Source organism: Excalfactoria chinensis, chromosome 6, assembly GCF_039878825.1.
Source record: "Excalfactoria chinensis isolate bCotChi1 chromosome 6, bCotChi1.hap2, whole genome shotgun sequence".
Classification (NCBI taxonomy): domain Eukaryota; kingdom Metazoa; phylum Chordata; class Aves; order Galliformes; family Phasianidae; genus Excalfactoria; species Excalfactoria chinensis.
In genome coordinates, this window is record NC_092830.1 from 7,269,645 (window position 1) to 7,284,308 (window position 14,664).

The 14,664-nt window shown below is 37.7% G+C and overlaps 1 protein-coding gene across 4 annotated transcripts in view; it reads left to right on the forward strand.

Annotated features, from left to right (window-relative positions):
* The window catches only part of BICC1 (BicC family RNA binding protein 1), a 96,338-nt gene that overhangs the window by 34,683 nt on the left and 46,991 nt on the right, over positions 1–14,664 (forward strand). For 2 of the 4 annotated variants that reach the window (XM_072340830.1, XM_072340833.1), the window contains exon 3: positions 13,512–13,581. In XM_072340830.1, the coding sequence (XP_072196931.1) occupies positions 13,512–13,581 (70 nt within the window). Of the gene's footprint in view, positions 1–8,417; positions 8,545–11,289; positions 11,443–13,511; positions 13,582–14,664 lie in introns of all 4 variants that reach the window. The other 2 variants (XM_072340832.1, XM_072340831.1) reach the window with 2 other exon arrangements.

A 14,664-nucleotide genomic window follows, 5' to 3' on the forward strand; every position in this document is an offset into this window, starting at 1 on the left:
ATATGTTTTTAAATGCGAAAGAACACTTTATCCTGTATGAGATCAGCAGATGCCCTGATCAAGGCTGGAGGGGGAGGAGTGTGGATAATGGCACAATATCTATTTTATTAAGTATTATATGGGATTCTTAGATGACATTAGGCTACACTGGGATTGATAATCGAGTTACTTTTCTGAATGTGTTGCTTTATTTTTCAATGTTAGTGTGCACAGATGGGGGGGGCATATCAAGAATTTATCCTTAGGATGTAATTAAAATGTGTGGATTTGTTTTTTTAACTTGTTGCAATGAAGCTGAGCCTTAGTAGCAAATAATTTGTTCTACACATGATTTTGTGGTATGATATTTTCTCACTCTTATGTAACGTTGCTCATAATTCTTACAGCTGAATATTTCCTCTGTGGAGTTGAATGACTTACATGTTTAATGTGTTTGGATACTTGATAATCTACTGGAGGTGTAACCTACCTTAGTCATTTTATTTTCCTATTAAATTCAAAACAGGATTTCTTGCTAAACTAATGATGCGTAATTCTAAGTAATACATTCTTATTCACAAAGGACAACACAGTATCAATATTGCTATTTTGGCATTAATGTATTGTCATAAGCTTGTGTAGTTATTATTCAGACACAGTGCAGACGTAGCAACAGGCTAAAACTGCTTCACTTTAACTAAGGCTCTTAATGTCTCAGCAACTCTGTAGTTTAACTTTCATTAGTGAGTCTTCTTTGCACATACATGTGATACTACAGCTAATAAAAACAGATGGAAGCTATCTTCACAAGTTTTCTTTCTGTTAAAAAAAAAGATCTTTGGACAGTGTCTCATGGCTTACTCACCGTCTCTGTCTGTGCAATTTCCTTTAATCGGGGTTACGTTTTTTCCTTTCTCTCGTGTGAAATGAGTAAGGCAGTTTCTGGAGGTAAAATGAAGACTTCTGATGTGCTCCAGGTCGTGCAGAGAGGAAGAGTGACTTGAAACATTGGTAACACACTGGAAACTAAGGAGCAAAATACTTTCAGAAACTTAATATGAATTTGAAGATGTATTAAATGACATTTCTAAACGGTTTAAAATGGGCCTCTCTTCAGGACTGTGTTATCAGACACGGGAGTTGATTGGTGAGAAGGGTGCTGCTTAAGAGTGACATTAAGATTTGAGGGTGTAATTTGCATAAATGCTGCTGTGCATTACCTCTTCAGACAGTACAAATGTCTTCTGACAAACAAATGTGTTGCACTTACTGTGGGTTGAAAGGAGTGGGCTGGGTGTGAGTTTTCATGCGAGTGCTTCAGTGACAGTGGGCAAAGGTTCAGAAGGTGATTAAGTTTGAGAGAGGCAGAGCAAAAGGGAAGAGAGGAGGTCAGAACTGGAGGCAGTAAGGCAATGCTGATTGCTCGCAGATGGCCTAGCTTGGTGGCTGGGCCATGAGAGACAGCTCAGCTGGTGTAAGCTAGACATCAGGAGGAACAGAAGTTACTCATGCTCCCTGAGCTGGGCTTGAAGTCAGAACACATCCAGGATTATTAACCCAAGTTTTGTGGTGCTAAGTCTTTTACTGATCTTTCAATGTGAGCGAGCAGTATTGCTGCCATTAATTTTTGTAATAAGTTAGGCTTTAGTGGATGTGAACTGCTCCTATCAACTCCTAAAGCTAAAAGCTTAATAACAGTTCAAATATCAAGGTGCAATATTTCACTGAGCTTATTAGCAGAACTGAGTATGTGTTCTGCTGATGGAGATGCAGAATTTGTCCTTGTTCACATCAGTTCCTAGCTGTATGGGGCAAATATGGCTATTGTTTCTGCTGTGTTGTGGGGAAGATGCTGATGAAGTACAAGTTCCTCTTCTATGGAATGAAATATGAGAGAGGGAAAGTAGATGAGTGTGCTCCTATAGTTTTACTTAATAATAATCTGAGGACTTCATCATACTTCTGATATCTTTAAGCTTTACTACTGCTTCAGAATTGGGGTGGGGGAAGCCCTAATGTAATCTAATAGATTCTTCAAAACCTCTGGCAGCTGCTAACTACTTAAGAAGGACAAATGATAGTTTTCTTTCCAGATCACTCTGGTTTGTGGTTCAGTGACAGGTAATATTAGTTTAGTGTGGATTGGTTGGATGCTGCTTTTATGTAAAGCAGCTAATTTAAAAGATTGCTTCAGGCCTTGCTCTTTCTGTTATTCAATTTTTTCAATGAGTAATATTTATTATAGAATTATTACTTAATCTTGAAGCCCGTTTGCAGTTGATGGCAGAATTTTTCCATTGAGTTCCATAACATCTGGTTCACGCCTCGTATGCTAGCAAGGCCCTTCCCAGACAAAGCCAGTACATTGTTCCAGGGAACATATAATTTATGTAGCACTATAGATGTGCATGGCACTTTCATGTAAAACGTAAGAAGGTGATGGGTCTCTGTCTTAAGGAGTCTGTAATCCAAAACAGATGAGGGTTGGCTGTATGGACAGAGGGGAATTTAATACATCATTTTTCTGCTTGCTTTTTGTTCTAGCCTCCTTGTCTTGCCTTTATCTTTTTCTAATATTTGGAAATCTTAGTGCTAAATGATAACCTCTTACTCTGAAATTCCTCAGTGCATCAGGAGATACATACATAGAACTTGAACCTCAGGACTGATGGGAGAATGCTGGGATTTAGTTGATTGGAGTTCTTAGGCTAATATGGGGCTTTGTGTTCAGGAGGGGCTCTGGGAATGTGCTCGTGGGGTTCAGCCCAAGTGCTTAACTATAGGGCATATGTAAGCTCCTCACTGCAACGTGGTTCAGTGTTTAAAGGAAGGCTAGGGTTTTCTTTGCTCGTTTTCTTCATTAAATGTGTAGGACATTGGAATGTACTGCAGCTGTTTTAGAAACACTGGTCAATGAAACTATCTTTCAAAGCTAGCTACTTCTCCAGGACAAAAATCAGAAACACACTACAATAAACGATGATATGGAAAAAACAACTGCAAATAGATATGCCTAATTGCATCTTTCATCACTTGTTGGTCATATTCAAGTTTTCATTTGCATTAGTTAATGAATGTACATTACTTTTAGTTTAGGATGCTCTCGTAGCAGAGGTAGTAAGGAAACAGCCTCAAGTTCAATTCATTTCAGATGATATTATTTTATTCTACAAAATCCTTTATTTTCACTTATGTATTCTTTGAAGAGCATTTTTTGGGTTGATGTTAGGCAGACTTTCACTTTTGCAAAGTGCATGTGTGAATATACTGATGAAGTTATTGTGTATGTGGATCCTTTTGTAAGTACATACTTCTACAGATAAATAGAACCCTAGATGTCTTTGTCTGCTCTAGGTCACGCTGGAAATTGGTCAGTGTTGCTTCTTAATCTTTGGTCATGAAATGTGTAGGTAAAGCTTTAAATGTGGTTGGCTTTGGGGCTCTTTCAGATGTAAGTATTAATCATTGACCTGAAACTAAGATGTCCCAAACCGATTACAGTCATTGTTCAGCAGTAACTTTTGAAGGGGTTTGTCTGCTCTTCATCCATGACTTCTCTACAACTTTCTATTTGTAATTAATGTTTCCCTAAGGCTATACTCTGATTTCTGATGGCCCTTGTGCAACTACTGGCTTGTGGGTTTCTTCCAGTGCTATGTATTTCTCACGTGAGACATACTGAATTCATGCTTTAATTATACATCATTATTATTGTGAGTTTTGTTTATATTTCAACTGCGAGAACCAGGAGCAGCTGTGATTCGCAGATACTGGTTCCACATCTTCAGGTTTTTTGTTTTTTTTTTTTTTGTGTAGAAATCAATCCATGTATCTCCATCAGCATTAAAATATATGTAGATTTTTGGCTCAAAACGTGTGATAGGGGTTTGTTAAGTTCCAGTACTTGCTTCAAACCGCCGTCTGTGTTAGTCTGCGATGCCATGAGCTTCTGATTTGTTTTGCTTCCTCTCAATTTAGCAGGAAGAGAGACTGCTCCATGATCTTGGTAGGGATGCAAGAGTCTAAAGGATGTCAGTAGTTAATATTTGTAAGGAATCTTGAGATTAAAAATCTGGTCCCCTTTTTGGCAAAACCACAGTGAAAGGTATGGAGAGACTACTTAGATTGGATTGGTTTTTCTAAAAAGGTAAATCTATGTGTTTACTTGAACATGTTACTTAGTTCAGGGGACATTTTACTAAGTGATGGGAGTACTATGTTTATGCAGAAAACTGTGTTTGTCACGTTTCTAACTAGCATTTGTTCTGTTAAGAGGATGGGGTACTTACGAGACCCTTAAAATGCAAATGAAAAGAATCTTGATCTTTAGCTTATTCTTTGCTGCTTCTGATAGAGAGTGATTATTGAGAGTTACCCTGCAGTGTGAAAACGCTGTCTGGGTCTATTTCTTAAGGCTTTCATATGTGATGGTCGCTTCATTGACTGTGCCTGCTGATCCTGTTGTGATTAACTCCTGCTGTCAGGAGAGGGCATTTTAATCCTTTTAATGGAGTGAGGAGTTGCTTCATGATGTGGAGCTCAGCCTGAGGACTAAACAAATCAGTTTCGTTGATGAGGAAGTCCTCTTTTATGTAATCTTACTGCTATCCTTCAGATTCTGTGCAAGTTCTCTTGCAGTTTAAAGCAACAAAAGGGGAACTTTGTCACCACAGTCCCCACTGAGATGCTTAATTCTTTCCACTTAGAAAGTTCAGAAAAAAGGATTTTTGACCCTGAAATGCTTTTATTCTTCCTCTGAAACTGTTGAAAGAAGAGGTGAGTGCGAATGATGCACACTGATAACATGCACTGGGTTCTGGATTTGTAGGAAGGGAACGGCCTGTTCTCTTGGGGGGAAGAGTTGGTTGTCAATCACTCTTCCTTCAGCATGTTGTGGGATATCACTGCGAAGTAGTATTCTCAGATAAATGTTTGCTTTTTCCACCTATTACTTGCTTAGAGTTCGCTTTGTAGCACAGATACGTTTATAGCTTATTTTGTGTTCTTAGTAAAAAAGATTATGTATAGTTTTAGCTCTTTATTCAAAAGAAAAACATAACCATGGATTAGTATTTCAGTAGAGGGCTAGTGAATTGTGGTAGTCAAGGAAAGGCTTAAATTCTTCTCTGTAATTAAGGGCAATTGACTGATAACTTTCTTCTCTGCTGTATTTATAAGATAAATAAGCACGGAGTTCAGTGAGTGTTACTGGTGCAAAAGGTTTGTTTAGTGCTGTTTTTTGATGCAGCAACAGTACTTAGCGGACTCTTGTTTTATGAATCACTTTTGCAGTTCATTTTAGGTAAAGTGAAGGTTTTTGTTTAAAAGAAAAAGATGCCGTTTGTGGTTGTTCTCTTTCACTCTTTCTGTTACTAATCTGACGGTATCATTATCATAGTGCAAAAGGGAACAATTTTAACTTCCACAGCCATAAGCTTCTAGGCCACTTCCTCAGCTTTCTCCTTAAGAGAGTCTTCATTTATAACCTGTAAGTTTAAGTTCTAAGGCTGATCTTGTTTTCAAGTGCTACCTTAATTGCCTTACCTTACTATATAATACTTAAAGAAGTTTTTTAATATAAGCTTTTATTCATTGATCAGTACTATGACTAAATTACTACACTGCCTAAGATGTTCATCTTGTTCTCTAATTTTTACTTCCCTGTTTCATCATCCTGCATGTGATTACCTTCTTGATAATTACGTGAAGAATGGATTCTTAAAAGGTCATCGAAAAATCATCTGAAGATGATGAGTTTTGTTGGAGTTAATCTGTTCTTTAAAACATCCAGCTTGCTTGTTTGTGAGAGTCTCAACGTTTGTACATGCGGACCACAAAATTATGGGTCATGAGAAGTTAAAGGAAAGCATGTTCATATTTTTGCTTAGTTTTTGGCTAGAAACTGTAGAAATGTCATTTGGAAAGAGATGTTTTTTGTTGCATTTTTATACCTGAATCTAGATTAGCTGGAAAATTTTGAAGCACTTTGACTATTTTTGGATGAGGTTGTTTTGGCATTTAATGAAGGTAATTTTAAATTAAAATCATTTGAAAGAAAACGGACTAATTCATATGTGAAGATCAAATTCCTCTGATCCTGGAATAAATAACTCACAGTGGAATCATGAAAAAATATTTCTCTTTGCCAATATTTAACCTTAGCCATGTAGGGTATCCCAGATGATAGTCTGTAAAATCATTTCAATATTTCCTTTTTCCAAGACAGGTAAAGTTGCAGAAGGACTAGCCAAGTAGTCGCATACAGATGGTTTGTAAAAACATTTGGGGTTTTTAGCAGTTGGAAAATAATACAGGAAAACCTTATGGGTCTTCCCCACCCTTCAAGAGACATGTGCATTCGTCTTCTTGTACCTGGGAGGCTCCTTTTCCAATTACATTTTTCAGAACCTTGCCCAAATGGGACTGAATCCTTGTCCTGCTTATGCATTATTAGATTGTATTTTTGATGTTTCTTCCCTTGCTTCACATCCATCCATTTTATACTGCCTCAGAGACAAGAATGATTTCGGTTGTCATGGATGTGATAGCCTGTAGTTATTCAGTTTAACTTGTTGAGAATTTTCTCAGCTTGCCTTCTTCAGTGACTTGGCAGGGAGTAACTTTACCTCTAGTCTTGAGAATGCTGGAGGTAGTTCTTGTTGGAGAAGAGGTTTCTATTTATTGGTGACAAACCAAAATGGGGGTTTGTTGCCTACGTTGCTTACTGGAATGTTGCATCAGTACTTAAAAATATCTTCAATTGTACTGGAATGCTGGTTGTTCTTGTAGTTTGTGACTAAAACTATTTCATGCAGGATGTTGAGCTTGAAATGCTTGTCACTGCAAAGCCTGTCGAAGTGCCTAGTCCTGTTATCAGAAATGATGCATGTTGGTCTGTGAAACAGTCCAAGTAGCAAAACTAAGTACTTGTTAACTTGCATTGTTTGGTAGCTGAAAGCAAGGTATGGAGTAATTCTCATGTTCATGCAAGTTCAGTGCCATTTAGGGTGACAGAGACAAAGCTGCTCTTCCAGTGCAGGTCCCCTTGGGCCCTGTGACCAACAGACCTGCCATGGCTGCCACTGAGCAAGAGACTCAGCTTTGAACATTTGACTCCTTTCAAGTCCTTTGTTTGAAAGTGATTTGGGTTGTGTTTTAGACCTCTCAGCAGAGTCATTTTCTTACTGACACAAGACTAAGCATGCAGAATTTTAGGGGCCAGTTAGAATTGTGCTACAGGTTACCATTTCAGCTCCTTGCTCTAAAGCAGTGAAAGCTGAAGTACCATGTAAAAATATCTGGAGTTTTGTTGGTGATCCGAGCCTTAGAGGGATGTGTATTTTTTGTGCCTAAAGTAGAAAACCTAGAAGGAAATGACTTTGAAGCCAAGAACTCAGCTGTTCAAAACACTGCCTGGACAAACAAATAAGAACTACCAGTGGTCATGCAATTTAACGGCTTTCTAGACTATTTTTAATAGCATGAAAAAAAGTATCTGCAAAAACCTATTCCAGTGTGTTAAATAAAAAGTTCTTCAATGTAGATTGCGATGCATGTAGTTTTCAAAATTTGGAATTTAATATGCTGAAGTTACTTTTTAAACCTATAATTTTTCATTGCTTAAAAGCTCTGTGCCTTAAGAAGTCCTGTACTTTACTCTGGAAGTAATGGCTCCTATTTGTTTTCATGCAAAAAGCAACAGATACTAAGAGAACAATAACATTATTTGATGGAGTGAATTCTCAGCCCCGAGATGCTCTTTTCTCAACGAAGTCACCACCATTAGCTATACCTATTTGCCAGCAATGCAGAGGAGCACTCATGCTGTGCTCATAAAAATCTGCATCAGTGGAGATGTCCCACTGTTCCACAGCTGTTATGACAGCATCATTGGTAGGAAAATGTTGCCTATGTAGTCCGTCTTTCATCAGTGCAAACAGATGGAAGTCAGAAGGCACCAAACGCAGGCTATATGGTGGATGTAATAGGAGTCCAGCTGAGACTGGCAAAGTGCTTCACAGTATTCCAAGTTGTATGGGACTTGACGCTATTGTGTTGCAAGGGAAAGGCTGCTGCCTTCTCTGGTCTGACTCTGGAAGCTCAAACCTTAAGCTTAGTCAGTGTCATGATATAGTGATCAGATGTGATGGTTTGTCCTGGTTCCAGGAAATCCAAAGATCGCCCTTTTCCTATCCCAAAAGACAGTACACAACCCGCTATGTGCTGAGGGCTGTATTTTGAACTTTTTTCTCTGATGGAGAATTCATGTCATTGCTCCATGGACTGCTGTTTTGATGCTGACTTATAATGATGACACCATATCACCATGTCTTGTCACCAGTAATGATGCAATCCAGAGAACTGTCACCTTCAGTCCTGTATTGGTTCAGTAGAACCTGATAAACTTACATATGCTGTTCTTTCTCTTCCTGTGTGAGCGTTAATGGGACTCACCTGGCACAAGCCTTGTGGTATTGCAACATTGCCACCATTGCTTCCAATGCATTGAAGATGATGCTCAGCTCCATATGTGATTCCCTTACCATAGTCCACCAATTTGTGAAGGTGAGCTGATTGATTGGATGCTTTTCATTTTGTGATGTGACAGCTGTACATCATGGCCATCTGGTGGGACATGGCTTGTTTTCAAGTGGTTGTCACTGTTGCTGAAACGTACCACCTCACTGTGCTCTTTTCCACTGTTAGTTCTCCATGAACATTTATCACACATCACTGAATGTCAGTGGATGCAGCTTTTGCTCATGGAGTGGTTCAGTGACACAACTTTGCTTTATTCTCACTTCCATGTCAGGCGCCATTGTGTCAGACTGCCCCTCTGGTGCCATCTGTTGCATGACGATGATATGTAATGAAATATTGATGAGAAGGGTCAACCTCTACTGCCAGCTGATCAACATCTGCCTCTGGCATCAGAGGATAACATAATAAAATAGGAGGAATTAGTTTCAGAGCAGCCCTCGTATTTTCTTTTGTAGTTATAAAGGTTGAACCGAAGAGGCTGATTTCCCACACTGAAAGTGAAGGTTGCTCATTTATGAAATAATTTATTTATTTATTTATTTTTTAATTGATAGCTAAATTTGTAGTTTTCTTAAGTTCCTTTTTGTCATTTCAGTTTGAGTGAACTAATTTTTATGTTAAAGTTAAAAAGCCCAAACATACAAACAATTGCAGAGATGGTCTGGCAGATGTACAAAGGTGACAGCTGAATTTTTTACCCCTTTTTCTTCGCATTGTAAGGATTAATACAGAAATAGGTGAGAAGGATCAAACCCAAGGACCAGGAAGTTTTTTGTCTTAAAAGTCTGCTTAACACAAATTACGACAACTGCTGTCACTTAATGTACCGCTTATAAGTAAAGCATTTTCTTCATCTACTTTGTCTGAATTCTGAAGTGATTGTGTTTTTTAATGCAGTTTTGCTTCATTGCTCCTTTGCATTGAGAGCATTCCAGCTTTCATCCAAAATCAGCTATTATAATGTAAAAACTCCCCAAGTGTTTAAACCATATGTTTCTCAGATAAGTCCAGAGTAGTTGCAGTTCTTGGAGGCTGAAAGTTTTTCCTCCAACTGTCTGAACTGGAAGTCTCTATGTTACTTTTTTCTTCTTAAAGACTCAGTGATCTGCAACTAGAGGCAGGTTTTCAGTGTCAGGGCACAGCCCTGTCTGTTTTGATTGCGCCTCCCAGATCTTGTCATCTTTTGTGTGTTTTCCACTGCATGTATAACTTGTATCTTTTGCCTATATAAATGCCACGGTTTCTTCTGGGAAAGGGGACAAGGAATAAGATAGGGATAAATAACTTGAGATCCTCTCTTGAGAAGAACCACCTTGATTATTTGCTATGTGATTAAGTCTTGCTGACAAATGCGCCTAGTCCTTCTGGTCAGTTGATCCTTCAGGGTTGAGGTAGTATAGATTAGTGCAAACCTGGCTACTTACTTAATGTGAAAAGAAGGGAAAGCTGACCAGAGGTGATCTTCAGCAGTCTAGAGATGGTCAGGAACTCAAATGTACTCATCCCTTGACTGAATTCTCTCTTTTATAACTGATGTATTTGTACTAATGAAATGTGTGTGTACACGTATTGCTTGCAGAGCAAGTTCTGTTTTGTTAATGTGAGAGCAGCACCGCTGTTCTCAGGGTATGTTGTGTAACACCGAGTTTTCACTAATAAAATATTCCATTGCAACATGAAATTGAGGCTTTTATGGAGTGATTCCAAGTTTGTTTCAGGGAAAGAAAAACCAACAACAAAATCTTGGGTAATATTGTCTTGCTCTTTTGGGCACTTAAAACTGGTTGGAGTGGTAAAATAAAATTCGAAGCTGATGTAGCAGTCTTCTATACTATGCTGAATTTCCTTCAAGCTTAACAGCTGGAAAAGAAGCAGCTGATTTTTTTCTTATAGAGCTTTGTGGCATTTCTTCTGTTGCAGTAAGTATTTAATAAAAAATTGAAGAAATGCAACTTTTTGTGGTTTCAATCTGCTTCATAAAAGTTCCTTAGCTATCTGTTTGTAGTATATGGGCCTTATTTTTGACATACAGCTCAAATCCTTCTTAAGGATTCCTATGAAAACCCTGATTTTTCAAATGTAACAAGTTACTTTCCTGGCAAACCTTTTTAGGTAGTTATGAATCACAAAATGCTTGACAGACAAGAGGTTATTTTCATGGGTGAAGAAGTAACTGTGCAGCAGAAACATTTTATTACATAATATGTAATTTTCAAGCATATGGAAAAGATAATTATGCTCAGATTGGAATTTATTAAGTTTACTGTTCAGAGTTCAAAGCTGACAGTACTCTGACTGTGGTTAAACATCAATAAATGAACATAACTTAAAAGCATCCACACATTTTTCTGCATAACTGCTTGATACAGGAGATAAACTTATCCTTGTAGTCACCAATTTGTGAACCTTCTTTTTCATCTAATTTGGTACTTCTCAGGCTTGCGTTCTGAAAAGAGCCTGAAGGTATTGGTTAGCCAAATCTCAGAGCTTGGTAGTTAACTCCTTTTCCTTTGAAGATCTCGTGCATCTTTGTATGTCCTCGGAATGTGTGCATCTCTGAAGTTGCTGACTTTGATTTTCTTTTGGTTTATTGAAGTATGAAGGGTTTAATTTCTTAAACAAATTTCCCGGCTATGTGAGGTTACAGTACTGGTGGGACATGAGCGTTATTCAAGACAAATGTTATCCCGTCCTCTTTTGTCTCTTCTGTTGTAGTCCTCTTGATGTTGGAACTTCTTTCACTCAGTTCTGTTTTCCTATCTGTTTCAGCATTTCCCTTCTCCTTTCAGTTCTTCCTTGCTATCTTCTATTTCTTTTCCTGCTGTACGATTAAGAGTAACCTGGCCCGAAGACCTCTGTTAAACAAGTGGATTCTTGGAAATGGTGTTTTTCACATCTGGATTGGAAAATTGTGAGAAGCAGGTATATGTTGCTGATAGAATTTCATCTTCCTGGAAATGTCTTATTTCAGCTGTAATTTATTAACTAATAGTTGCTGAAGCCAAAAATATAGTATAATGAAATCTAACAGTTTTTCCATGTGATGTGCTAATCTGGAAGTTGTTGTGGTATAGTAGAGATTTGAATAGAAAAGATAAGAATTAGGAGTTCTTAGCAAAGTCTGCCTTAATTTTGATCTATATTGCTGTTGAAAATTTATTGGTAAGGCAGCTGATTTCTTAATATGTTTGTTTTCTTCTTGGAAGTGACTTTAATTATTTTGGACTTAATTTTTTTTTTATTATTGCTTGTGTTTCTTGCCAATGACTAGAAATGTTACAATATATTGCTTCATCTGATTCCCTCACCCCCATCGTGAGTGAGCTGACTTTTTTTGGATAATATCCATGTTTGGTTTATTATAATTGTCATTTGTATGAGCTATCCAAAGAACATATCCCTATGTTTTCTCTGCTTTTGTAGAAATTAAACTTTTTATGGAGGAGGAGCCCTGAGAGCTGCCATCTGAAAAGCTCTTTGTTCTTTCTTTTGTCTTTCCTACTTATGTAAATCAGGTATATATTAGAAGAGCTGAATTCATGTGTTTTTTTCCTAGTTTACTGCATAAATTTATGATGAGCACTCATGTACTTGTTACTAGCAGTAACTAGTATGTTACAATGATAGTAGCGAAGCTGTGAAAACTGATTACTAAAATTTTTGAAGGTGCAAGGACCTTCTTGTTGTTGGACAAAATCCTATCTGTGTACCAACAAAACTGAGCTACTTAATCTAGATAAAACTGTATCTTCTATAATTAGCTAACTTATTAAAAACATGGTGTTTGATCCAGCCTGGGATAGTATTTGTTTTTACTAGGTGTGTTTTAATGATAGCTCTACATAATCATCTTGTCATGGACTAATATGGGCAGGTCTTTCTCATTTTTTCAGGTAAAATACTATCTTGGTACTCATATTGATCAGATACTGCCATCTCTAGTGCAGCGGGAGGTGTTTCACCATCATACTGCTTGATAAGATCTCAACGCAGAAGTGTGTTTTAGTCTCAGTAGAGACATGGCCAATGTATTTTAGAACTGAATTTCAGTTTGTGAAGTCTTGGGTGTCATTTGGCTCCATGTTAATGCTAAATGTTTACGTAATGCATTATAACTGTCGTTATTAGATTCTAGCAAAATATTTTCTGCATGGTAGTTTTTTCACTAAAGCAAAGAATGCAGCAGAAGTCTCTATTGAGCCAAATGATCACACGGCTTTTGAGGTGCTTGTGTGTTTGCAGAGTTTTATTTTTTCTATGAACTAGCATGAGATTTACAGCTAGGTTGTAAACTGTTTGATTAAATACAGTCAGATTTATTATCTGAGCAGCTGATCTGATAAAACTTCTGATTTCTGAATAGGTTTGTATCTAAAAAAACACAACATTGCATTCAGGTCAAGATGAGGCAAAAAAAAACCCCACACCCAATAGCAGAAAACATTTGAAGGCAAATGGCTACATCTTTAGACATCTCAAAGGACTTGTTTTGAATTTAATGGTCTTTACTTAGAAAACAATTGAAGGTAACTTAAAAAGTATTTATACTGATTTGTAAGTCTTTAGAAATGTGCTCTGCGGTGGGTTTGGAGAATGCTGCGGTCACTAACACGGTCTTGAACTTCTTGGAAACAATAGAGCAGCATTATGCTGCAGGTTGCTATTGACTAGCAACCTGGTCTAGGGGAGGTGTCCCTGCCTACAGCAGGGGGTTGGAAGTAGATGATCTTAAAGGTATCTTCCAACCCAAAGCATTGTATGGTGATTGATTTGCCCATAGGATTTGTTTGATATTAGCAGAGATCAGCTTTGCCTGTCACCTAAGAGCCCTCTCAAGAAAATCAGCAGTGATACAAATCAATTACTTGTGCCAGCTATGGGTAATAGCAGCAAGATTGTGTATAGTAATCTGTCTTGTCAGAGTGTACTCCTATCTTTTGTAGGAGAACAGTGGAAACTTAATTTTTTCTTCAACGCTTTCTTTTCCACAGATTATGGAAGAAACAAATACACAGATTGCTTGGCCATCGAAGTTGAAGATTGGGGCAAAATCAAAAAAAGGTACAATTTTGTTGAAATTTTCAACCTGTGTTTCTGTAGGTACTTTATCAACACTGATGTACTTCTGTTTTCTGCATTCATACTTGCTTCTGTGTAATTCTACATCTAATTTGAATGGTTTCTTTTATTGTAGCCAAATCTAGTTCATTTTCCTGTTAATGTATATTAGAGGGTTTCCTCTTCCTGCTTAGTTTTGTTTTTTCTTTGCCTTTATAGTTTGAGAAGATGTGTGTTGGTTAAACCTGGTTAAGATAACATATGTCCTTGGTATTCCTGACAGTGTGAAAGTCTATGCTGCTTTGGTTTCCTAAAGAAACTAAATAAGGGCTGTTCCTCACTAATGGCTGGTATTATCACATGGAAGTTGTGCCTCTTGTAGAAGTTCAGCCTACTAAAATTTATTGAGAGTTCTGTTGGGAGAGTCTTCCTGAAATTTGCCTTGTGGTTCTGTTCTTAAAGGAATGCAACTGAATGGCAGTGAGACTTCTTTCTCTGCAGAGAAAGAAATGAAACTGTGATGTTTTTCAACCCTGCCTGTATTTTTGTTCAGGCTGATACATATTTAAACTCGAGAAAGTGGAGTTCAAGTAACTGCTGGTTTGTTTAGAAAGTATTGGTGGAGTTGTAGCCAAACTTTGTAAGCGAAGAAGGTCTTATGAGAAGAAAAATAATATCTTCAGAAACATTCAGGTTTAATAACATGGTGTAAAGTGAGATTCAGTCTCTGAGGTGCTATTCCACATAGTCTTGAAGTATGAATTTTCCACCTGTATAGAGGGGAAAAAAGAACCAGAGAAGGAAAATGGAGCAAGAATTCAGGCTGGAAAAAAATGCTGTTATTGTGCATGTATATTCATATGTGGGACTAAGTTGCTGCAAATATAAGCAAAGCAAAAGTTCTTCAGGAAACTAAGGCAGAGAAAGCTGATGATTGGGTGATGGTAGCTGTTTTGTTTTGTTTTAATGGAGGGAAAGAAATAAAGCAGTGCTTGCCTTGTTTTTTCTTGCCAAGTTAAATCAGCCTTGTTCCAAAGCTGAAAAGCATGGGTTAAAGGCTATGAAGAGGGATGAGAGAGTTGGCTG